Source organism: Petaurus breviceps, unplaced genomic scaffold (genome assembly GCF_028583685.1).
Source record: "Petaurus breviceps papuanus isolate PSGF00001 unplaced genomic scaffold, PetGlider_PUasm1.0 76, whole genome shotgun sequence".
Classification (NCBI taxonomy): Eukaryota; Metazoa; Chordata; class Mammalia; order Diprotodontia; family Petauridae; genus Petaurus; species Petaurus breviceps.
The window spans coordinates 63,926,307-63,953,798 of record NW_027186473.1 but is presented as its reverse complement, the minus strand read 5'-3'; the positions used below and the strand labels follow the sequence as shown (position 1 = coordinate 63,953,798).

The window sequence follows — 27,492 nt, the reverse complement described above, 5'->3', positions numbered from 1 at the left end:
TTTTTTTTGGGGGGGGGGGTTACATTCCTAAGATTTTAGGCTGAAATCAAGGAGCATAACTATATGTCCTTGATGTCATCATAAGAGATACTGTGACTGAAAGGGAAATGGAATAATGATTGCTATGCGGTATTTGCCCTTCTGTTTAAAATAGGTGCTAAAAAAATACAAAAACTAGCTTTCTCATCTGAAATGTGACCCAAAGGAAAAGAAAGCAAAGAGAAAGAAAAAAGGTATGACTTTTAAGAGACAAATAACTCTTCATGTAGAGGAGGTCAGGTTTTTCCCAATTACTTTGTAAGAGTTGTTGCAGATGTACTTCAGAGAAAGGTTCCAGGGACAAAACCCACTATCACAATGTTCAAATCAAAATTTATCAAAACTACTTGACAATGTCTTTGGATTAAGCGAAAGCTTTAATAGCACTTTAGCATAGGAGTAGTTTCAATGTCTTCTATTACCAGATATACTTGAACTCGATTGTATTTGCAGATTTAAATGTTTTTAAAGCTTACCACTTGAAACTTTATTTAGTATTTCTGAAAGAGAAGGTATTAATCTATATTAGTAGAGGAAGACTCTAATTAAGAATTCCCAATATTAATTTTAAAAAGAATGAAGTCATGTAAGAAAGGTCATGAGTCTGGGGTGGCTAGATGGTGCGGTGAGTAGAGCAACAGCCCTGAAATCAGGAGGACCTGAATTCAAATCCTGCCTCAGACACTTAACACTTCCTAGCCATGTGACCTTAGGCAAGTCACTTAACCCCAATTGCCCTAATAAAATAAAATAAATGTCGTGAGTCCCTCCATTTGTGTATTGCCTGAATTCAACTTCAGGGAAGAACTCTAGTTGCAAACACTTTCCATACCTTCCTAACACAGTGAGATTTTTCAGGCTGCAGAGCGGGCAAAGTAGCTGGCAAAAAAGCAAAATGCAAGACAGGGAGGGGGATGAAAGGCAGAACTGTCAGCAAATGCTGAGCTATATAAATACTAGCCTCACATTTGTACGGTGACTACTTTGGAATAATTCATCACACTAGAGTCAACATTTAGTTAAATGCTTTCCATATATTATTCAATTGCACAAAAATAGCAATACTCTCTCTAACTCAAAGCAGAATGAGAGATCTGTTGACACAAACACTTTCTTTGAGTTAATATACTGGTTGTTCAGTGGGATGTTATCATTTTTAGGTCCAGAAGGATATCAGAGAATCCTATGTGATTCTTTAACTAAAAAGTCCTGACTTAGAAGAGCCTATCCCACATTAGCCAACTCATTGATCGAGGGAGAATCAAGTGGGGTCTACCATATTTTCTGCCTTTACTAGATGACCAGATGTCCTATCTTGTAGCAAGAACAGTTTCCAATTTTCATTTGGAATTGTTGGTGTTCCACAAGCCTAATCAACAAAGGAAGCCTGCTAGGGTGCAGTTTACCCTTTGCAAAAACCTCCTTGACTCATCTAACATGGAGATTTGAGTTGGCTTCTATCAGAACTAAACTCACTGAAATGGACAGAGGCAGCAGAGAAAAGCATTCCCAAATTGTCCAAATTGCACAAGCACAATGATTTATTATTGTACCCAACTGATATTTTCACTAGAATTCTTCCCTTGAATAGTGTTATAAATAAATCTAAAGTGGTGTGTGTGTGTGTGTGTGTGTGTATGTGTCTGTATATGCTTCAGGAAAAGCTAAGTTCAAATACCACCTCTCATACTTAATGAATTATGACACAGATCAATTAGCCTCTCATGACTCCAGACAACTTGCTAAAACTTATAAGCTGCCAGGCAGATAGAATTTCTTCTTTAGGAGTTCCTTCTATCAATAAATCACAAGTATGTTCTAAATATGTATGTTGTGCAGTCCCTACTCTATTAGTGTACTTCTTCAGAACTATAGGGACCCCAATATACTTGGGCCATCAGGAAGGGGAGAGAGGTCTATTCATGCATGGAGTCATATGTGTAAGAACATACATACATGAAATAAAGATAAATTAATAGATATAAGAATATAGTCTGTACACATACTGGTATGTACATGTGTGTAGCTGCATGAGTGTGTGCACATGTATTTGTATATGTATATCTATATGTACTAATGCACATATATCCATAGAAATAAATTACAAATAAAGAAATATTAGATTGAAATTAATCAGAGACAGAAAAATATAAATATGTATCATATAGATAGGTAGATATAGATGAGAAAGTGGGGGACAGACAAAGGAAAAAAAAGGTAAAGAGAGAAGAACGGTAAAGAAAAAGGCATACACAAATATTTATCTCTATAAATTCATGTGTATATACATATATTTGTATATACATATGTATATATGTACATATAGGCATCTCTATAATTATATTGTAAAAACAGGTATGTATGCATCCATGTGAAAACATGCATATACATACATGCATGCTAAGGTGAACTACTGAGCTCCCTAATGTGGAAATTCCTTCCACTGATACAGATCAGTAACTCTCCTAGCAGTGATAGTTTTCTATCTTTTGTTAGGATACTGAGAGGTAAGCCAATTTGCCAAAGTCACACAGTTAATATGTGCCTGAGAAAAAACTTGAACTCAGGACCTCCTGATAGTGAGGCCAACACACTAACCACTTGTGATAGTAATGGCAATTAAAGATTCCCCTGTATTGGCTTGGTTTTCAAATTGATTGTATTAAAACCCAGAGCTTGTTAATCCCACCTGTGGGATGGACTTTTTGATGTGAAAAGAAAGTCCTGACTGGGAGGAGCTGGTGACGTAGATTTGGAGAGACAAGAGAGAGGCGGAAGTTCTTTTTTGGAAGCAGCACCTCGTGTAGAGGGAGAGACTAAGAATTGCTGGTGGCCGCTTTGAATTGCCCTGGACTTTTGAGACCTGCCCCCTGAGCTGCCAAGGACTGAGGAGACATGGCTGTTTTGCTGGTACTTTGTCTGTCTGTTTTGATGTCATTTTGCCAGATTTGTCCACTGGTGAAAGACTGTCCTGTTGAAGAAGTCCTGGAACCTGGCATTTGGTTAAGAAGGCCTGAGACTGTCCTGCAGACAGAGAGTGAATACTGTCCACTGGTGAGGGACAGTACTGAGAGTGAATACTGTCCACTTGTGAGGGACAGTACTGTTGTTGCAGGGGTCTGGAGACTGTCCGGCAGACAGAATGAATACTGTCCACTGGTGAAGGACAGTGCTGTTGTTGCAGGGGTCTGGGAGCCTTTCTGTTGGTTCAGAAGCCCTGAAGAAGGATTTTCTTGTTGTATGTTTACAGAAATCCTGGGAGAGGGCTTTGCTAATGTGTTCAGGGGTTCTAGGACTGTTCTACAGACAGAGGATAAATTCATGAAGGGACTGGCAATGTATCTTATGGCCTTGCTAAGCCTTGTCTCCCCAGGAACTAAGATTGCTGAGAACTTGCCTCGTGTCAAGATGAAGAAAAGACCTCCATTTGGGTATTAAGTGCTGTGTTTAAACTTGATGTAACTCTGGGGTAGATTCAATTGTGATCCAGGGGTGGGGAACTTTTGACCTTTTTGTGTTCTATGGTTGAGCAAATGAATGTATTTTACTTATGTTTGGAAACTAATCTCCATTTGAGAAGAGGGGCTTTGTGGTGGACTTAATTAAGGTATAGCCTAGGGGTGGAGAAGTATTTGGAACAGAGACTTTGTAATTGATTGAATGATTGGAAAGTCCTGGGGTGGGGTAGGCCTTGGAGATGATTTAATTACACTTAGTAAATGCTGTATTTTGAATGATGTCATGTTTTGATCTTCTCTGTTCTGGGTTTGTTATTGAATAAAATAGAGAGCACCTATGCTGGTATTTTGAACCTGGGAAGTTGCCTTTGCTTGGTATTACATTACACCACTATGTCAAGTTTCCTCTCTAAGATATTCTTAGATATACTCTTAGATAGACACTTATACACATGACATCCATACATACATATATTTCATATATTTTGCATATTTGAATATTATGTAATCCTCTCAGAAATAGCCATCATCTTATTTTTACATATAGTAATTCTTGACTGATGCTACATAATATCCAGTGTTTAAATATTTGCAACACTTGGGAACACTCCAAGTATTTATAGGTTTGGTATATTGGCAAAATGTCTGAATGACCCACTGTATCATTCACTTCATATAAAAATGCTTCATCATTTTATACACAGTTACACTAATAAGCTTAAATCCACAGATTTACTACTAGGATTTCCCCCAAAGCTATGGAATGGGTAAAAAATTAAAATATTAATTTCACCTGTTATTTATCCATTGTCCCAGAACTATTCAAATTAATATATACCATTGAGGCTCTATAACTCAGAAATATCACCATAAATGTCAAGCAAGCTGTACTCACCCCAATGCAATAAAATCAATGGCCTCTTACCTCTATCACTGTCATAAAGGTATGCAAATTTGTCCCACTGGTAGTATTCAATCAAGCTAAGAAGAGCTCCTTTGAGGTCAGGTCTCATCTGAATTACAAATGGATGCGTTCCATCTGTTGGGAAGCTGGGAGTGATGAAGGAAACGTGAAGAGTTCCACAAAAGGATGTAATGGTATTTACAGACTTCTTGTCATAAAATCCAAAAATAGCATAGACACCTCTTGAAAACTGGGAACAGACTAGGAGAGAAAAAGAAACATAGATAGAGAAATTGAATCATTATAGGAATACACATTGATTTGTTTGACATCTAATACTCAATATGGTGTGAGGGTATACACCTGTAATTCCTCCTACTGGGATATTGAGTTCAGAAAATTACTTGAATTCAAAGTTCTGAGTTCCAAGATGGTAAAGTTGATTGGATATCTAGACAACAAAATGACAAATACCTGGGGAGTCAGAGACCACCAGGCTTCATGATAAGGAACAAACTGGAATCGGTCAGAAAAGGAGCAGGTCAAAGGTTCTGTGTTGACTAGTAGTGGGATTGGGTTTTACCTCTATCCTGGATAAGATAGAGGGACGCAATATCAAAAAACTTAAAAAATAAAAATAAAAAGTCCTCCTCTGACCCCAAATCCTTAATGCTAATTGCAAGTCATATATAATAGAAATTTTCAGTTTCTTATATAATCCTCTTTTTTTCCAGTTATACTGAGTATAAGAAAATACTCATTTTATTTAGTATTCAGAATAAAATATTAAATTGAATATATATATATATACACACATAACAGAATGACTTACATAATTAACAGAAATGCATATTCCATTAAAAACTTCAACAATCAAACAATATTTTCTGTATCAGTATTTTGAGCACTCTGCTAGATGTTATAAACGAACAAAGATAAGGATGGCACCTGGACTTGGATTTCATTAGTATGAAGAAATTTCAGATGAGGAACCTCCCTCTCTCATTGTGGGTCTATACCTTCTATGAAACTCATATTCTTAGAAAATGGCCTGCCATACTGATATGTTAAATGACTTGCCATGGGTCATACTGAGTCTAAGTCAGAGTCTTTCTGGTTCCAGGGATAGCTGATTTATCTTCTATACCATGCTCCTAACATATGGTCCCCTCTCCCAAAGAGCATATAATTTAATTGAAGAGGAATACAACAATGACAGAACAATCATGGTGAAATGGTATAAAACTGATATAAGTATAATTAAAAAATCAGCGAGGATAAAGGGTTACATATGTTGGAATAATTATATAGGGAAAACATCTTAGAGAAGGTAGGATTGGGATAAGGTCTTAAATGATGACTAGAATATGGAGAGAGGGAGAGTAGGGGGTTGGTTATACCAATAAGGTATTAAGTTAATGGAAAAAAATACTCTAAAATGAATACAATATTTCTCCATTTGTCCAGTTGTCTGATTTCTAGTAACTTTGATCAATCAGAGAACAAAACAATGAACCTTGAGGGAAATGACAAAACTTCTACTTGTTTGGAAGACGGTTGTCACAAACTCCAGGCAGGGGGATTGAATTGCTAATACAGAAACTTTGACAGTCATGAGAAATGAGAGTTAACAGCAAGGGATGGGATGGAAGAAACACCTTCTAGAAAATATAGCAGTCAAGGGCCACTTAATATAAAAAGCAAGGTCTGTTAATGCTTTAATAGATTCTAAAGGCTTCTCTGTAACATGCCTTCATTAATACTGAAAATAAAGACCTTTAGTCCTCAAAAAAATGTTTCATATCCCTAGTTTGATAAAGTACTGAGACATTAAATATACCTCAAATATTTTCTTCACAACAGGTCAAATAAAACTTAAAGATATAAGTTTAAAAATATATAAACTCAAGGAGCATAGATTATATAGCAAAGATTATAAAATAGCTGAGGAATTAGATGACCAAGGCACTGGCAAAAAGACCTTCATCCTTTTTTTACAAGAAGTTTATTTCAATCAATCTTAGAAAAGATTGAATTTCATTTATTACACTTTGTTTTAGGATTGGGTTTTGTGTTGTTTTTGTGTTTATATCAATCATGATAATCTAATTTGCTAAAAATCTCCTGTGTTCCAAACCTCCTCTTGTCTCCTTATCTCTCAGAGAGCATCCTTTCCTCCACCCTCTCAGCTAAAGATCTTGCCTGTAACTTCACTGGGGGAAAAATGCAATTATTCATCAAGGGCTTTTTCTTCTCGTATCCCTCTGACATTTTCCTCTATGATATCCTCCTTAATCCCAGTCCTTAATGAAGAGCTATCCCTTTTCCTTGTCAAATACAAAACCTCTTCATGCACCCTTTTCCTCTCAAATTCAGCCTCAACATGTACAGAACAGAATCAATTATGTTCCTTCCATCTATTCCTTTTCCAATCTTCCCTATTATTTTTCAAGAGACCATCATTCAACTCACTCAACAATACAACCTGTTTCATCCTTAATTCCCCCCTCACTCATTTTGTATATCTAATCAACTGACAAATCTTGTGCCTTTTCCTCTACAATAATTCTCCTACTTGCCTCTTTCTCTCTATTCACACAAATACCAACATGGTACAGACTTTCATCACCTCACACATGGACTACTACAATAATCTTCTAATTAATCTTCCTAAAGTTTCTCCTCACTCCATTCCATCTTCTTTGTAGCTGCTAAAGTGATTTTTACCAAAACATATGTCTGACCTTCCCCTCTCCTTCCCACCCAACCTTCTCACCAAAATATAATGGTCCCCTTTGACTTCTAGGAAAAAAAATATAAAGCTCTTTTATGTCATTTAACATTCTTGACAACATAGCCTTTTTAGACCTTTCCAGTTTTTTTCTCATTATTTATTCTACCTACAGTCATACTGGTCTACTATATATTTTGCCTTTTGGAGGGCAATTGAGGTTAAGTAACTTGCCCAAGTTTACATGGTTAGTTTTTTTCTGTGTGGGTGTTAAGTGTCTGAGGCTGGAACGGAACTCAGGTCCTCCCGACTCACTGCACCACCTAGCTGCCCCAATCATGTGATATTGAGCAATTGAGCACTCAATCATTGAGGAACCCAGTACACCTTCCAAGTTGCAATAGAGCTGTTGCTGGTCAGTGTTCAAGAAGAAAGTTTTTACTTAAGCATTTTCCTATATTTAATGAAATCGCAAAGTCTTAAGACTCACCTTCGAGTATTGTATGTGTCACACACACATACAAACACACACACACACACACACACTGAGAAGATAGTTCCTTGTGATCTAACATCTAAGCAATTCATAGATAATATATTGCCACTGTGTGGTTTGGAAGTAACTTTTAATGTACTTGGTGATGGTATTTATCCTTCATATAATTGAAACAATCCTTTATCACTACCTCCAAGGTAAGTCCTGCAGTGGGATCTCATTATCTATGTGTTTTATAGTGTTCAGAGATTAGCAATTCCCCCTGTCACAGACAAGGAGGTCCCTCAACATATAAATCTCTAGGTTTGTTTCCTTTCATTTTTCTCTAGTCTCCTCATCTCATCTAGATATTCTATAGGGGAGGCAAGGCAATTTGTTTTATTAAAGGTGTCTTTCCTTCTTTACCTTGCAAGTCAAATAGCTTATTCAGTACACATTTTGATAAAAGATGCCACTCTTTTTTTTTCAGATATATCAAGTTTTCCCTGATTTTTAATACTCTCACAGTCCAGCTCCTCTCATTTTTAATTTTTTTAAATTTTAATTTAATTTAAATTAATTAATAGCAATGTTTTCTTACAATTCCAAGTGGATGGCAGGCCTCTTGAAACAGTCGTAACTATCAATTTGGTTTTCATATTGCCATTTTCTCACAGTTACATTAGTGTACTCCTGGGGTTTGTCCAAGCTAAAAGTCAACTCTTATTTCAATGTTGGTAGTTCTGCTGACTGTCTATTTTAGGTCTTTTTAACCCTACTATATTTTTGTGACATATTTGTTTATCTGGACTGGTCTAAGTCAAAATGGCAAAATTATTGAATGTACTTTTGTGGACAAGGTAATTAGGAGATTAAGGAAAAAGTGTTTTCCTTAGATTGTTTTATTGCTTTGCCTAAAATTCTCTTTTGTTTCCACCTTTTGAATTTTCGATTATCTGCCTAACATTTTACATTAATGTATATTATGTCTCCACTGAAACTAAGAAATTAAATACATTTTTAAATGAATCATGTTTTTAACTGTAGGTAAATTCTAGATCATTTTTACCTTTGGAATTAATCATTGAGGGAAGCCAAACTTGAAAAATTTCCATTTGCCTCCAATTATAACAGTTTGTATCTCAAGAAGTAAGCTTTTGTTGTTGTTTTAACCAATGTGTTTATGAAAAAATACATAAAAGGTAGCTTGGCAATAAGAATAGAGAGCTAGCTTCAGAGTCTGAAAGACTTGAATTCAAGTTCTTCCACCAGCAGACATTAGTTGTGTGACAATGGACAATCCCTCAGTGCCCTAGGAAATTCTCTAGGACAATAAATTATTAGCAGTTGCAGATTCAAATTGACAAAGGCCATTTCCTCCTAGAAAACTACATACACCAATGGTTCTAAAAGTGAGGTCCACAGAACCTGAGGGTGTTCAAGACTCTTCTTTTTGGGAGGGGAATATTAAAAGTCAGAATTATTTTCATATTAATGCTAAGGTGTTTTAATTTCACATGTGGGAAATATGATAGATATAACCAATATAAACAAAAATTCTTGCAGGTCTTAATTATTTTTAAGAGTATAAGAGGGCCCCAAGGTAAAAAAAGTAAAAGTATAAAAGGGTCCCAAGATCAAAAAGTTTGAGAAACATTTGTACATACCAATGAAATAATAAATTCTTTTCTGATAATTAAGAAAAACAGAACTTGTAAATGCAAATGAGTGTGTTTCCCCTCAAAGTTGTCCCCTTAAGAGGCTATGGACAAACTCTAATGATGACCGTGTGCTCAAATCACTCAGTGAATAAAGGCCTTTCTGAGAAATTTTTCTCAACATAGGATATATCACAAAGGAAAAATCAGCTGAAGAGCTAGAAGAGATGTCTCAGATCCTATTATCCCAAACATCAGCCTCATTACCTCAGTGTCACAGCTTTTGGTTGTTATTGTTGCTGTTATTTTTATTCATAAAACAAAACAAAATGTTATCCTGTTTGATAGCTGGTTTTGTTTAGCAGGCCTGACTCCAAATGATTTCTATCTGTAAAAAATAAAATAACTCCTCACAGGATGAAGACAGCACCATTGTGGACTGTCAGAAAAACATGTCATACACTATGGAGGCAATTCTGAAGGACAGATTCTGAAAACTCCACGAATGATGGCATCCTCATTAAAATGTGTGTAAAGTCACTAAGGGCAGTAACTTCAAAGGAAACAGCATCCATTTGGATATATTCCTTCCATCATGCTTAATTTAAAGCACACGATATCATCCATGTTGTCCCTCTTATACATGGCATCCTGGGAGGCAGTGGAATGGGACAGATAGTCTTTCAATTTTCCTTTTGAGTCTCAGTCTATCCAATAATCCTGTAGAGCAATTTAAGAGGGCCTGGAATGATTGTACAGATTAGCAACATAATTGTATTTATGTCTAGAGAAACACAATCTCAGTTCTAATCACTAAGGAGTAAAGAGGCTTTCACTGAGTCATGGTACTTTAATTACAGGTTTAATATCAGGTGGTGAAGTACTCAGCAAAGGCAACTTCATTCAGGAGACACTTTAGGTCAAATGAGAGAAAGGATAATCTCCTGGGTGTAAATATCTTGCTGATTATTCAGTTTCTGTCATAAGCCCAGATGACAAAATTCAGTAAAGTGCTGATCAAGACAGTACAGATACATCTTCATCTCCTCGTCATTCTGTTCATTGCTGTTTCTTTTCTGGCATCCATGGCACGGTCTGGAGAGTTACACGCATCTGTTTAGAGGGAGGGGTGGTGAAAGAGCGCATACCATTCTTTTATTATGTCTTTCTATTCCTAAATCCTCTGACAGATGCCTACCTGGAGATTCTTTAGGATCTGTATTACAGGCTTCTTCATTGAAAACAGAATTTTCACTCCCACAACTTGTGTAGAATTCTCTAATCTGTAATACTATAGTAGTATTAACATTGGCCATCACTTGGGGCAGGTAGGTGGTACAGTAGATAGAGTGTTAGTCCTCGAGTCAGGAAGACTTATCTTTATCAATTTAATTATAGTCTCAGGGACTTACCAGCTTTGTGACCCTGGATAAGGCACTTAACATTGTTAGCCTTAGTTTTCTCATTTGTGAAATGAGGTAGAGAAAGAAATGGCAGACCATTCAAGTTTCCAAGAAAACCCCAGCTGGACTTATGAATAGTCAAACATGACTGAAATGACCAAACAACAACAAATGTAGACATGTGGGCATTCTATTCCGAAGAGAAACACTCAAATAAGTCCTCTTTTTTTCTTCCACTAACCAATAAACTTATCCAATATTTCATTTTTTGTGGTTCCATTGCCTTACCACCCTCTTGTTCCTTAATATCTTCCAATATGGCTCCCATTCTATTAAAATGGCAATTTTGAACATCACCAATAAATTTAAAACAAAATCCAAAGGCCTTCACTCTAGTAAAACTAAGTAGTATGTATTACATCAAGGCTCACTCAAAATTGAATTTCTAGCTGAAATAAACACATCTACAAAATTTTATTAGTAACTCCTAGACATTATTTTCTATTTTCTGTTCATTCATTCATAGTTTCTTTGTTTTTTTTTTTCTTGTGGATAGCCATAGTGTTTACATAATTATTTTCTTTCTGTTTTCTTTGCTGAAAGTTAATTCAAATAATTCTTTTCCCAATTTTTTGTATTAATCATATATGTCTAATGACATTTCTATATTGTAGACTTCTATTATACTGGTATATCATTGTTCACTTAGTCATTATCAATTCTTGGACATTTTAATTTTTTACGTGCTTTGCAATTATAAGATTGTAAGATAAAGCAACCAATAGCTAAAGAAAACACATTTTTCTTAATCTAAGGAATCTCCTATTGCCTTATCCACAACAGTACTTTATCCACAATAACTTTATCCTTTCAGGATTGAGTATATTAAAATTTGTCTCAAAAAAATAGTAGGATTAAAACAATAGGGCTAAAATTACCTAAGACAGACTGTCAATGGAACTACCAGCATTGAAATAAGAGTTGATATGCAGCTTGGGCAAACCTCAAGAGTATGCGCAAATTAGTGTGAGAAAACAACAGTATGGAAACAGAATTGATAGCAATGGCTGTTTTAAGAGGACTGCCATTCACCTGAAATCACTAAGGCCTGCCTGAGTGGCAAAATATTGTAGTAAGAAAACATTGCCCATAGGATAGTGAGGGAAGCTGGAATGTGACAGAATATTAAAAAGCAGGACAGATTTAACATATCTGAAAAAAAGAGTGGCATCCTTTAATAAGATATGTATTACATAAGCTATTTGTCTTATGATGTGAGGAAGGAAAGATGCCTTTAATCAAACAAATTGCCTGCCACTCCTAAAGAATTTCAAGATGAGATGAGGAGACTGTTGAGAAAATATGCAGGTTTATATACATAAATATGTAACTTGCAATACACACAAGTGTGTATGTGTGTACATAACCATCAGCAGTTCATCTTACTTACAATTCCATAGAACATCATGTCCCTTCATCCTGTGGTTCCCCATCCCTTTCTCTAGCTTTTTTTTTGTGTTATCCTCTCTCCCTTAGTTTATAAGTTTCTTGAGGGTAAGAACTATCTTTCTTTTTCTTATTTATATCCCCAGGATTTACCACAGTGCCTAGCATATAGTGGTAAGATGTTTTAAAAAATGAATTGAATTTACACAAGCAGTTTTAGACCCAGAGAGATTAAGTACCTTACCCAAGAACATACAAACTATCCCTACCCCAAGTCTTCACTACCTCATGACCTTGCTCCTATGGTTCCCTTTCCCAATGGTAAGTTCTGGAAACTCAGTTTTGGGGAAGGACCATAGACCTTCAATCCCTAAGTCAGAGTACATTCTCAACCCCCACCTTCTCTAGCTTTTCAGGCTCCCTAACATGTGTTGTCTTCTCTCATTAGAACATAAGCTCCTTGTGGGTAAGAATTGCCTTCCTCTTTTGTTTATACTTGAGTTTCCAGAACTCAGTACATAATAGGTGTTAATAAATCTTTGTTTACTGAGGCAGGTTTTAAACAGCAGTTCCAAGATTCAAAACTAAGTCATCTGACTCCAAAACCAGTGTTTACTACATTCTGATTTGTTCTATGGAGATCAGAGATGGGGAACCTGCAGCTTCAAGACCACATGTGACCTTCTAGGTCCTTGGTCTTTTCACTGAGTCCAAGTTTTACAGAACAAGTTTTTTTATTAAGGGGACTTGTTCTCTAGAGGACCACATGTGGCCTCAAGGCCACAAGTCACCTACCCCTGATCTAGGCCATAAGCAAATGGAAAATGTGGGCATTATATCTCTTCATGGCATGGCTTTCACTACACTTTATTTTTTCTTTTAAGCAATCAGGGTTAAGTAACTTGCTCAAGGTTACATGGCCAGTTATTTCTGGGTGTGGTGCTGAGTATCTGAGCCCAGATTTGATCCCCAGGTCATCCCGACACTGGAGCTGGTGCTCTTACTCGCTGTGCTACCTGGTCACCCCTTCACTACACTTTATACAGAACTTAATAATTTTAATCAACTTGATGAAAAATTTGGGGAAAGAGTAAGCCTTCTTGAGGAGCCATTACTTTCAGGTACCTTGTTGAACAATCTTGTCAAAACTGAGGATAAAATGGTCTATCCTTCCTTCACTACCCATACCTCATGACTATAATTGCTTCATTGGTGTTTTCTTAAAAACATTCATCTTATCCAGCAAACATTCATCATGGCTCATAATGGTCCTGAGAGAAAATCTCCTGGTCATTACTACAATGACAACTCAATCAAAATTATTAAGGAAATCACTGCCAGTATCCCCATTTGACAGCTGTTTCCTTGGTTGTTTGTTCTTAATTTTTTTTGATGGAGAAGAGGATACACAAAAGTACCTGTTCTCTCAAGATATGTGTGCAAAGTGGTAAATACAATGGAAATGTCTTGGATTAAGTGACTTTTTGACAAGTATGATACTTCCCTAGTATCTTATCCTTTATGTCTATGTAGATGTAAACTTTGTGATGATGTGTCCAATTCTTGTCAGTTTAAGTGGACAGAACAAGTACATAAACATTGATGAAAATGATTTAGTAGTAAGAAAATTCTTCTCCAAGAAACACTGAATATCAACACTGGAAAATGTGTTGGATTTAGCCTCTGTCTTTTATTCATAAGTGTTTCCAAAAATATAATTTCATTTATCCTCAAGATGTTATTTACCAATCTTTCTGTGGTGCACAAAGACAAAAGGGGGAGAATGAGAAGCACTATAGTGTGGTAAAAAGAACACTGTATGGGTGTGACACTTAAACTCTATTAGTTTTAGTTTTGGGGTTCTGATCTCAAGAAATTATAAAGCTCAAATAATGTATGTTTAGTACTTTGAAACTTTAATACAAATGTTACTTATTACTAGCATTGAAACAGTAAAATTGGAAGAATGTGAGATATTAGACATGAAAAGCAATTCAAAGGGAATGCTGCACCTAGATAAGCTAAGAAGTAAAAGCCTCTCAGAATAATATGATCAAACAAACAAAACAATAACAACCTGAATGCCATATTTTAAGAAATCATAAAAGAAAATTCCCCAGAAATAATGAAACTAGATCACAAAGTGAAAATCAATAGATACCTCAGAACAGTTATCTCCAGGCTTATCTTACCCAGAAATATGATTACTAAACTCTAGAGCTCTCAAGACAGAGGGAAAGATATTAAAAATGGTTAGGAAAAAGCAGAATGCATACTGAAAAACCTCAATCAAAACTTCAGAAGAATGTACATTATAGTAAAAAGAAATATGGCAACATGATATACAAAAACACAAAGGAAAAGTAGATTGCACTAAAAAAACAACATCTTATGAAGACCATAATTCTACATGGTGAAAAATGGACTTTTAAAAATGAGTGAGTTTAAAGGAAGATCTTTTGGGAAAACTTGAGCTGGGAAGAGTCCTTGTGTTGCAACCAGAGGAGACAAAACAAACTTTAAAAAGGTTACCAAAAAAGTGAATAATGTGAAAGATTGAAGTGTTGGTCTAGTATTGATATGCTAAGAGGAATAGGGAAAATATGGTACCTGTAGAGTTCTATTTATTGAGAGAAGGAACAAAGGGAGAATATCTCTGGCACAGGTTGTTAAAAAAACAAAATATTTATTTTAAAACAACATTCTAGGGAAGAAGAAGAGAAATGAGGAACTTACTCTTTCTTACAATTAGAGTATAACATAGAATTGATTTTTCTAACATCAAGGCAGTTATCAACTGAGAGAAGATATCATAAGATTTCTCCTTATAGCCTAGCCAGGTATTTAAAAAAAATAAAAGATTGGAGTGGTGTTATAGAAATGTAAATTTTTTAGATCTCCCTGCCCCCAGGCTTAAGTGCACCTGGAGCCTGTGGTGGGAGGCTTGTTTTTCGAGAGATACTTTGTGATCGGTCAAGAGGGTTGTTACATTCTCTGAGCCAGGAGAAGGCTATATAAACCCTAATGTGAGACTTTGTTTCAGGGCTCACTTTGAGAAGTGTGTGATTTGACCAGATGAGACTCTGGGCAGCCATTTTGAGCCCCCCCCAGCTTTGAAAAACCCAGATGTTGATGCTTCCCTCTCTGGTAACTGTGATTAGGTATGGATATATGTAATGGTTAGACAGTTTGGAAGCCTGTCTGATGAAATGTTTCTCTGTCTTGTAACTTCTTCTTGTAACCTCTGTATACTCTGAATTTCAGGGTCCTGACCTTTTCCCCCTGAAATAGGTAAATTATGTATGTTTGATTGATTAAATAAAGATTGTTAACCCATTTTGAGTTGCTTTCCTTAAGAACCTGTGTTGGGCAGCCACCCTAGGGATGCTGGGGTGCTTACTGCTACAAGTGGTAGAAGTATAATAATGTAAAAAAGGAACTGGAGGGTTATTTGACCACAAAGGTGGTGTTATGGAGGATATTTCCTATAGCAAAACCAATTCTGATAGTTCTCTTTAGAGAACTGATTAATAAACAAGGTGGAGATAAAAAGTCTGAACTGAGATGGGAAGGGAAATAAAGCAGACTAGGATCAGTCTTTTCCAAGTATTACAGACTACAAACATCTAGTACTGATTTTTTTTATTTCAAAGGAGAGATGGAGTAAGAAGAAATAGCACAACTTATTTGATGGAGGAAAAAAATCTTTAAAATTATAACCATAAACATGAAGGTATCAATTAGCCCTTAAAAGGATGAGTTAACAGAATAGATTACAAAACAAAATCTAAAATTTTGCTGCAAATAAGAAACTTATGTAATGATTCTAGGCAACTTCAAATAATCAAATTATGATGTAACACCTGAATCCAAAAAAAAGCAGAAACATTATCATGATTTCAAATAAAGCAACAGAATATATATGCACAACAATACACAAAACATATAAAAACCTATACACAATCAAAGCACATTTACATTAAGCCTAAAAGGACAATAGAAAGTAAAAATGGTAGTATGGAATGTCTGAGTGTAGGATTATAGATGGGGGAAAAAAATCAGAGGTCATCTATCTCAACCCTCTCAATTTACAGATAGAGAAACTGGGTTCCAAGTAAATTAAGTGATCTATCAAAGGTCACAGAAATAATAAACACCTGAAGTAGGATTGAAGGCTAACATTAGAAACAAAAATTACTATACTCAATTATATGTCAAAAAAAACTGAAAAAAAATATTTGCAAAATAAGAAATGGAGGATCTAAACAATCCGATTTCAGAATACAAATCCAAGTAAGTAAAAGATGAACTCTTGAAGAAAAAGATTTCCTGTTCCAGATGAATTTATTGGTAAATTCTATCAAACATTTAAAGAACAAATAAATTGCATGTTAAATTAAATTCACAAAACTAAAAAAGGAAAGACACTTTGCCAAAATAATCCTTTGAAATAAATTATGGTTCTCAAACTGGAGGGAAATATGACAGAGAATGAATGGACTGGAATAATTAATGGACATTAATAGGAAAATAATAAATAATTTCCTAGTGAAGAACAAATCAATCTGCAAGTCTAGAGCAATATTTTAAATTATATAGTATAAACGGCAGAAATGCAAATATGCTTTAACCTTATAAAAATGAATATATCACCATAATGGTGCAAAAAAAAACATGAGTACATATAGCATTACATGAATTAATCTTATGTGCGATATACAAATACTAGAAGAATCACTGATAATAAAGGGTAAAAACAAGGATCTTATGATATCTACTATCATTTCACATAATAGTAATATTACTACCAATTGGAAGAGGACAAGGAAAAGATTGAAAGAATAAATATCGAATAGAAGTCAAAATTGTTACAATCTTCAGGTAATACAATGGCTTGTAGAATCTCAGAAGTCAACAACAGAAAATTATTTTAATTAATAACTTTATTAAAATAAATTAATATAAAACTAACCCACAACTTTATCAACTTTTCTGTACATTGCTTATAAAATTGGGAAAATAGAAATCCTGTTAAAATAAATATTATATTAAATACTTACTAAAACACTCTTGAGACCTATATAAATGAAATTTTAAAGCACTCTCTACACAAATAAAGAATGAATAATATAAATACAATGAATACCAAAAGACTACCTAAATTAGTTAACAAATGTAATGCTTTAGGAATCATATTACCAAAGGACTACTTCATAGAACTGGGAAGAGTAAGAAACTTATTTGTAGTTATCAAATGTTAAGAATATCAAAGGATATTAAAAAAAGAAAGCAAATATTATAAAGAGGGGACCTTGGGACTTAGCAAATATCCAACTATACTACAAAACCCTAATTATTTTTAGTATCTGTTTATTGTAATTGCTTCTTAAATGTTTTCCACAAAATAAAACAAAGTACACAGACTTTAAATAGCATGGATTTGAAAATTAAACCTTATATTGTGACATTTAGGATTTCAAAAGTTTGTTTTGGGACATTTTTGCCTACAGGCACATATAAAGAGTGAAGCTATATGTGAGGTGACTTGCTGTCTTGACAATGATATAATCAATCATTTTTCTGATGAGGCAGGGAAAAGTAGAAGTACACAGAAGCCAAGAATAAATATACAGCCAGGTAGATTGTTCAAAAGCTGATTATCTAAAATTTGGATTTTTCAGGTTCTCTGTTTCTTGTTTTCCTCACACTGCTTACATTTTAGGTATTTCACTGCTAATTAGCACCTATTGCAAGACGTGGTAGGGGAAGGGAGAATTATAAGTCATTCTTCTATTTGTCACTGATTTCTAAAGGTGAGAACACAAAAATGCTGTGTAATAAGATTTTTGGATTATTAGTATATTTCACTTTCCATGTTCTGTACTCCATTAGCATGGAGTTCATGATTCCCTGACTACACCAAGCAAACGATAAAATTTGTCAGTCATCCTCTTCATTCATAAACACCTCCACCAGAAAGGAAGTTATCTTGAAGCAGAATTGCTTGGCCCACAACTAGCAGATGTCTAATTATTTGCCAAGAAGTGAACAATGATATTGCACAGGCTTCCTCTTTCATCATGGTCATTGTCCTAACCAGATCACTTCACTCTTCCATTATCTTTTCAAGAAGGATTGTAATGTACAGAACAAACATGAAATCACGGAACATCCCTGTGAGGGAAGGCAATGCCTCACTTGTTTCTCAAGCTACCAGGGACATGGTGCTGAATTCTCATGATGATGGTGTTCTAACAACCTGGACAGATTCTTCTCCACTTTGACCACTACTGTACTTGTGATCTTCTTTCCCAGGGAAAGGCCAGAAAGTTGGGCCTGCACCAACACAGGCAATGTGCTGGATTCAAATACTCCCCACTAGTGTGATGCAATTGCTTCAGATACTACAGATTTTTTTTTCTGCCTGTTCAAAAATCCTGTTTTCTTGATCAAAGCACTAATTATTACAATGATCTGGCAATAAATTAAGAAAATATAAAAATAGATCTGTGTAATGTTAACTTATTAAATATAAAATAAAAAGTATATTTACATTTCAAATGCAAAACACTCTTATATGTGTTACCAATTTGATCCTTATGATAACCCTGTGAAGTAAACGCTATTATTATCCCCATTTTACAGATGAGGAAATAGAGGCAAAGAGAGATTAATTGACTTTCCCAGGGTTACATAGCTCATATGTTGTCTAAGACAGAATTCAAATTCAGGTTTTCCTAATTATTATGCTTTATACATTGTACCATTTAGCTACATGAATAAAAAAGACAAGTAAATAATCATACCATCAAAGTTTGCATACACTCACTGATTCAAACTACTGAGGAAGAGATACCTTATTCAATATGAACTACTAAACAGCACTTATGTCACCAAAATGAAAGTTAAAATCAGCATCTTACACATCCTACTTTGATAAATCCCAATTGGATAAAACACCTAAATATGTTTTTAAATCATGTTTTTAAGTGGAAAATGAAAAACATTATCTTTTATAATTATGCATAAGCAGACTTTGTTGAAAGAAATGGGTCTAGAGGAGATCATAAATGAGAAAATAGGCAATAACAAGTATATAAAATTGAAACATGGATTGGAGTAATTGCATTGAACAACTCTCTTGAAAGTATCATATACAAAATTGATAGAGAACTGATAAATATATAAAATAAGTACTATCCCTCAATTGATGAATGTAGTCTAAGTACATGGGCAGTTTTCAAAAGAACAGATAGAAATCATTAACCTGAAAAATATAGAAAAAATACTAATAATCAGATAGGAGCAAATTAAAGTAACATTGCTGTCACATCCATCAAATTATCAAAAATATTAAAAGATGAGGAAAATGATTATTCAAACATCTATGGGAAGCACATATAATGATTCTGGTGACTCTTTTCAGCCATTGTGAAAATTAATTTGAAATTGTGCAAGAAGTTACTGAATTGTTTATACTGTTGAGTTGGATAACTCAACTATATCCCAAAGATCCCAAAAGACTATATCCAAAAAATGTCTAATTTAAAAAGGAAAACCCCAAATATACAAAAGTGTTCATTTCAGTATCCTTTTTCTCACACACACAAAAATGGAAACAAAATATATATCAAAAGTAGTGGAGAACAAACTATGATTTATCATTACCCTGAAATATTACAGTGTTTGCAAGGAAATATGAATATGCAAACTTCTGAGAAACATGGAAAGATTTGCATTAATAATGCAAAATGAAGAAAGAAGAGAGAGCCCAAAAAACAAAAAACCAAACGACTGTAATAGACCAAATAAAAGTCAAGGAATGACAACAAAACTCAGGTCAATTACTCTATTATGGTGATTTAATAATCAGTGTTCAGTTCTTTGGCATATGAATATGTTAATAATGATTTTATATACTAAATGACAGTTCTATCAACTTTTTTGCAAATGATACTAAAAGATCTATATAATAGGGATAATAAAATGTATATTACTTATTTCATAGAGTTCTTGTGAGGCTAAATTGAGATAGTTCATATAAAGTGCTTTGCCAACTTTAATGCTCCCTCTGTATAGCATTTAATTACATAATATAATATTAATATACTTGTATTTAATGTTATTATTATAATCATTTAATTTAATGTTTAATTTATAACTAAATGATTGTAACAGTTCAAATAAGCCAACATATTCTTTCTCTTGCTAACCTTATCCAGTCATATGCGTTAAATTACCAAATCTATAAGAAAATGCCCAAATGTACAGATTCTGCTATATTCTCTCCCTTTAATTATGTATATTTTTCTATCATCACCTAACTCCTAGATGTATTCATTTGAATACACCACAGGCATCTAAAACCCAATGCATCCAAAACAGAATCCATTTTCTCACCTCTGAAACCCCCTCCTCCAAACTCCCTTGTCTATGTGTGTGTGTATGTGTGTGTACTATTGTCTTTCCAGTCAATCAGTTTTATAGCCTCAAAACCATCTTCAGTCTTCCTTCATAGTCAATCAGTTGACAGTCTTATCAGTTCTACCGATGTCTGTCCCATCAATCTCCTCTTTCTCATCTTTCAGTCACCACCTTAATATAGGTCTTTCCCATTCTCTTCTTTTTTTCATTGCTTTGATTCTGTTTTATAATTTCTTGATTTCTCATAATGTCATTAGCTTCCATTTGCTCCATCCTAATTTTGAAGGAATTATTGTCTTTGGTGAGCTTTTGGATGTCCTTTTCAATTTGGCCAATTTGTTTTTTAAGGCATTCTTCCCCTCATTGGCTTTTAATTTTTGGACTTCTTTTGTCATTTGGGTTAGTCTATTTTTAAAGTGTTATTTTCTTCAGCATTTTTGGGGGTCTCCTTTAGCAAGCTATTGACTATTTTTTTCATGATTTTGTTGCATCACTCATTTCTCTTTTATTCCAATTTTCCCTCTATTTCTCTCAAATCTTTTTGAACTCTTCCATGGTCTACGACTAATTCATATTTTTCTTGGAAGTTTTCTATGTAAGAGCTTTGAGTATGTTGTTTTCTTCTGGTTGTATGTTTTGATTTTCTTTTTTACCAAAGTAAGATTCTGTAGTGTGACTTGTTTTTTACATTGCTTGCTCTTCTTCCTAGCCAAATATTTGACTTTCTAAAATAGGATCTTGGCTTCCAGTGGGGTGGGCTTGGGGTGGGTGTACTGTCCCAGGATTCAAGGGTTTTGTATCAACTGCTTGATACTCCACCAACTGTAGACCCAGAGTTCTTGAAACAGCAGCTGATACTACTGCCACCTCTGCCACCCTGGATCTGGGGCGAGTCCCCATTCCTCTTTCGCCCAGGTCCCACAGAGTTCTGCCATTGACCTTCCATATTGTCCTGAGTTTTTGTGAGTTAAGAAGTCTGGAAACTTCCACAGCTTCCAGTGATTCAGTCCCCTGAGGCTTGCTCCAGCAGACTGAGTTGGTTCAGTCCCCACTGGAGTGTGCTCCACTCCAAGTCTGGTGTGATATAACTCTCCTGTCAACCTTTCAGGCTGTCAGGCTGTAAAAGTGTTTTACTCTGTCATTTTGTGGGTTCTGCAGCTCTAGAATTTGTTTAGAGTCATATTTTATAAGTATTTAGAGTGGTTTGCAGGAGAGCTCAAGCTCTCTGTTACCATGCCATCTTGGGTCTGTCCCCTGAGTATAGGTCCTTTATTACCTCTCTCCTACTGCAATAGCCTCTTTAAAAAATTATGGAATAGGAGGAAGAGCCAATATGATGGAGTAGAAACAGGACTTCCTCAAGGCTTCCACTTCCAGCTCCTGCAATACATGTAAAAATTACTCTAAACAAACATAACTACAGAACACACAAAGTGACAGAAAGAAACTGACCTACAGCTGAAAACAGCCTGGCAGGCTGGCAGGAAGGGGCCATTGCATCATCTCCTGATAAAGATCCCAAAAAGAAAACTCCTAGGAATATTATAGCCAGATTCCAGAATTCCCAGATCAAGGAGCAAATATTACAAGCAGCCAGGAAGAAACAATTTGAATACTGTGGAAACACAATTAGGATAACACAGAATCTGGCAGCTTCTACACTGAGTGATTGAAGGGCTTGGAATAAGTTATTCTGGAGGTCAAAGGAGCTGGGATTAAAACCAAGGATCACCTACCCAGCAAAACTTAGTATCGTGTTTCAGGGGAAAATTAGTCATTAAATGCAATAGAGGGCTTTCAAGCATTTATGATGAAAAAGCTAGATTTGAATAGAAAATTTGACATTCAGATACGAGAAGCAAGAGAACCATGAGAAGGTAAACAGGAAAAAAAAATCATAAGGAACTAATCAAAGTTGAACTATTAACATTCTTACATGGAAAAATGATAATTGTACTTATGAAACTTTTCTCAGTATGAGAATAGTTGAAGGGAATATGAATGTATATAGATAGATAGATAGATGGATAGATAGATAGATAGATACATACATACATACATATATATGTCTATATAGAAGGGCATGAAGGCATATGAAAACATATATGAGTTTGTATGTATGTGTATATGTGTGTATGGGTGTACAGGTATACATGTATATAAGAGGGCACAGGACCAATTGAATAGGAAGGGATGATGCTTAAAAGTTGAATTTGAGAGTGGAGAGAGGAATATAATGAAGGGAGATGGGTAGAGACAGAATGGGGTAAATCATCTCATATAGAAGAGGCAAGAGAAAACTGTTACAATGCAGGGGAAGAACAGGAAGGAAAAAGGAAATGAGTCAACCTTACTCTCATTGAATTTGGCTTGAGGACAGAGTAACATACACACTAAATAGGGTATCTCACCCTACAGGAGAGTGTGTGTGTGGGGGGGGGGAGGGTATGAGAAGGGGAATGATGGAGCATAGAGCAGAAGGGAAAGAATCCGGAATTCAAAATTTTAAAATCAAATGTTTAAAAAATATACTTTTTTATGTGCAACTAGGAAATAAGATATACAGGCACTGGGATATAGAGATCCATCTTGTCTTACTGGAATGTCAGAGGGAGTATGAGGGAGGATATAGGAAATATCAGATTGGGGCAGGGAGTATACAGTGGAATCACTGTTTTGAGGTGCTGGGTAGGGGAAAGATGGGGAGAAAATTTTTAACTCAAAATCTTGTAGAATGATGTAAACTAAAAATAAACTTAAAATTTAATTTAAAAAATATGGAATAAAACAAGCATTTCCATAGCATAGTATTTACATTTGTGTATTAAATGATTACACAAGAAACTTCAAATCTATTTTGTACAGCTAGCTGTCCTTTTTAAGCATATAATAAAGTTATCATGTAAATTTTCTACATTGCTTTCTCACCTTTTCTTCATTCTAGACATACTTCAATTCATCAGTTCTTTCTCTGGATGCAGATAGGATCTTCCTTCATAGTGCCTTGTAGTTAATTTGTGTTTGTATAATAGTCAAAGTAACTTATTTGGTCAAATTTGTTGTTAAAAGAGTATTGCTGTTACTGTATACAGTGTTCTCTTGTTTCTGTTCATTTTGCTCTTCATTATTTTATGCAAGTCTATCAGTGTTTTTTCTAAGATCATCAAGCTCATAATTTCTCGTAGCAGAGTAGTATTCCATCACAACTATATAACAGAATTTGTTTGGCCATTCCCCAAAGACAGGCATCCATGAAATTTACAATTCTTTACCACCATAGAGAGAGCTGTGATTAATATTTTAGAACATATAGAGTCTTTTCCTTTTTTCCCCTAGCCATATTTGGAAATAGATCTACCGTGTTTCCCCGATAATAAGACCTATCCCGAAAATAAGCTCTCCCCTCACTGTGTAAGATTCCTCTAAAATAAGCCCTCCCCTGAAAATAAGCCCTATTGAGATTGCTACTGTAGTGAAGGTGATCCCCTGCGCTACATGCTACATTACGGTACCCTCTGTATGCACCTTCCCCCCCACCCCGGGTGAAACGCACGCCACGCTCCGAGCTGCATCCAATCAGAGCTGCAGCAGTGAGCGCATCATCCTGTTCTTCCCCAGTGATTTGCTTGCTGGTACATTTTTTTGTTCACATTTACCCGTTTATTAAAATTGCTGTCAATGTTCATTAAAATAAGCCCTCCCCTGAAAATAAGCCCTCTGTTGTTTTTCTGTCCAAAAAATATAATAAGACAGTGTCTTATTATCGGGGAAACATGGTAGTAGTGTTATTGCTGAGTCAAAGGGTATATAACTATTTGGGAATAATTCCAGATTGCTCTCCAAAATGGTTGGATCAATTCACAATTCTACCAGCAATGAATTAATGTCCCAACTTTTCCACATTCCTCTGTTGGAGAAATGTTAGTTGTTCATGGGTAGATAGGACCAATATAATATAAATGACAATTTTACCTAAACTAATTTATAAATTCAATGACACCTCGATTAAATTGTGAATAATAAAAATAAGTAATAAAACTGAAAAGTGAACATAAAATTGTTAATGAATAAATAAATAAACAATAACAAAATTCATTTGGTAGAACAAAAAGTCAAAAATATCAAAGGAACGAATGCAACAGCCTCTTAATTTTTCTTTCTGCTCCTGGTTTCTTTCCTCCCATAATTCCATAACTTGCCAAAATAATATTCCTGAAAGCATGTGTGACCATGCCATGGTTCTGATCAAGAAATTATTGTGGCTTGCAATTGTTCATAAGATAAAACACACAAAAAACCCTTTTACTTGGATTTGAAATGAAAATCTGGCTTCAACATCCCTTTCCAGAATGATTTCATATTAATTATTCTAATACACTCTATATTACAACTGAACTGGTCTACTTGGTCTTCTCCACATATGACATTCTGTCTCTCCTGTGCTTCTGCCTAGGCTGCTCCCCATGCCTGAAATACTTTTCCTCTTTGACTTTGCTTCTTGAAATCAATCCTTTCCTTTAAGGCTTAGATAAAATGGAGATAACATGCCTATGTAGAAGCACATAAGACAGCTTAGTGATACAGTAGATAGAGTGACACAGTGGGAGATAGAGAGTGTCATTTGTGAAAAACAACAAGGAAGCTAGTTTGACTAGAGTGTAAAGTTTAGGAAATGATGCACATAAACTAAGGCTCAAAAAATAGAGGAGGAACCATAAAAGCCACCTGACAGTCTTTAAGAGTCATATCAAGGAATTTATGCAACCTAGAAGCAACATAAGTCACTGGAGTATATTGAATATGGTAGTAAAATGTTCACATGAACTTAAATAAAATTACTTTGGTGAGTTTTGGAGAACAGATTAGAGTAGGGAGAGAGTTGAGGCAGAGAATCCTAAGTGAGAGGCTATGAGGGAGTGATTTAAAGTGGTAGTTGTGTTAATACTGAGAAGGGGACAGATGGGGGACAAACTGCGGAAACAACAAGATTTAGCAATTGATTGGATAATGCAGTAAAACATAGTAAGTAGCAAAAGGAAACTGAGGCAGCAAAACTATAAAACTGGAAGAATTCTGTTGGTCTCAATAGAAATATGGAAACTTATTAGAGGAGTGGATTTGGGGAGAAAGCTAAGGAGTTCTGTTTTGAGCATGTTTAGTTTTATATTTCCATGGGTCATCCAGTTTGGTAATCCCATAAACAATCAATATTACAAGATGAGATCTCAGAAGAGAGACTGATTCCTTATATACATAATAAAGAGTTGTCTGCATAAAGATAATAATTAAACTAAAGGGAGCTAATGAAGTCACCAAGCTAGAGAGCATAGAGAGAGGCTAGAGGAGTCCCCAGCATATACCCTGTAAGGAAATATAAGAGAAGAATTGAATCTAAGTCCTCTGACTCCAAAGTCAGTTATTCCCTGTAATATTTTGAATTCTACTTGGGGCAGTTCGGTGGCACAATGGATAGAGTGCTGCGCCTGAAGTCAGGAAGACTCATCTTCCTGAGGTAAAATCTGGCCTCATACAACTTACCAGCTGTATGACTATGGGCAAGTCATTTAACCGTTCTCATCTCAGTTTCTTCATCTGGAAAATGAACTGGAGAAGGAATGGCAAGCCACTCTATCGTTTTTGCTAAAAAAGAAGCCCAAATGGGGTCACATTGGACACAACTGAAAACAAAACAATAACAACTTTCTTAATGACAAAAAGTATCAATTTCTCACTATTTAAGGACAATAATTATGATTCAACTAATTAACTCCACGATCTCATTCTGGTGTGGAAGTGACCCTTGATTCTCAAAGGCTGGGACAAATAAGTAAAACCTTAGGCAAGATGGAAAATTTCAGAGCAGGGATTCTGTCCCTTTTTTTGTAACACAGATACTTTTGGTAATCTGGTGAAGTCTATGGGCCTTATCTCAAAATAATGTTTTTAAATGCCTTAAGTAAAATACATGTTATTACAAAGGAAACCAATTAAGTTGAAATACAGCTAATCAAAACAAAGAAAATCAATTTCATGGACTTCAAGTTAAGAATCACTTGTTTAGAGTGTGGTCTTGAGAAAGAATATTCACCTATTGTCAACACACACTTTGCTACAAGATGACAAATTTTCAGCCACTGGGCAACATCCAAAAAGTCATCAGGTAGCCAATAGAATATTGGACTTGGAGTCGGAAAGACCTGAGTTTGAATCCCACCTCTAATACTGACTAGGTGTATTACACTTATTCTCTTAAGCTTAGCTTTCTCATCTATAAAATAGGGATTGCAATTGTATTTACTTCACAGTATTGATCAGAGTGTCAATTCAAATAAGATAATGTATGTAAACCACTTTCCATACCTTAAAGTACTACACAAATGTTAGCTACTGTCTTTATTATTATGTAAGGAAGTCATACAATGATTCTATGTTTATGGACATCTATGAGATTGTAGCACTTTCTATAGTCTAGTGGAAAGAAATGCTAGATTTCACTTCAGAGGACCTGATTCTAGTCCTAGCTCTGCTCATCAGTACTTATGAGTCTATGGATAAGTTATTTCACTTCTGTTTTCTCATGTATAAAGAGAAAAGATTAAGCTAGAAAATTTTCAGAATCCTTCTGGCCCTAAATCTATGTTATTACTGAAAAGGGGGTCTATAAGATATTTCCTTTCCATTCAGGATCTACCTTCCTGGACCTGACCCTGAGACAAACAGATGATTCTGTCCTTTGGTTTAGCTATTACATTGACAGGTAAGAGATTTCACTTTCCAGAGCTGTCAGCTCAGGCACTTCTCCCAAACACTCAATTTATAAAAGTAAACATGCAATGAATAATAAACATGCTCCAAAATGATATTTTCTATAATTTTTCTCTCTGATGATTGTCTCTATAGGCCTGCTACCAATCTTTACAGTGACAAATTACTGCTCCTTTACATATATTCAAC

The 27,492-nt window shown here is 35.1% G+C and overlaps 1 protein-coding gene across 6 annotated transcripts in view; it reads right to left on the bottom strand.

Moving 5' to 3' along the window:
• The window catches only part of GRIA2 (glutamate ionotropic receptor AMPA type subunit 2), a 215,574-nt gene that overhangs the window by 101,514 nt on the left and 86,568 nt on the right, over positions 1-27,492 (bottom strand). For all 6 annotated transcript variants that reach the window (XR_011171925.1, XM_069105631.1, XM_069105627.1 and 3 more), the window contains exon 3: positions 4,423-4,662. Coding sequence is in view for 5 of the 6 variants with exons in the window: in XM_069105631.1 (XP_068961732.1) it covers positions 4,423-4,662 (240 nt within the window). In the remaining variant the exon portion in view is untranslated. The remainder of the gene's footprint in view (positions 1-4,422; positions 4,663-27,492) is intronic.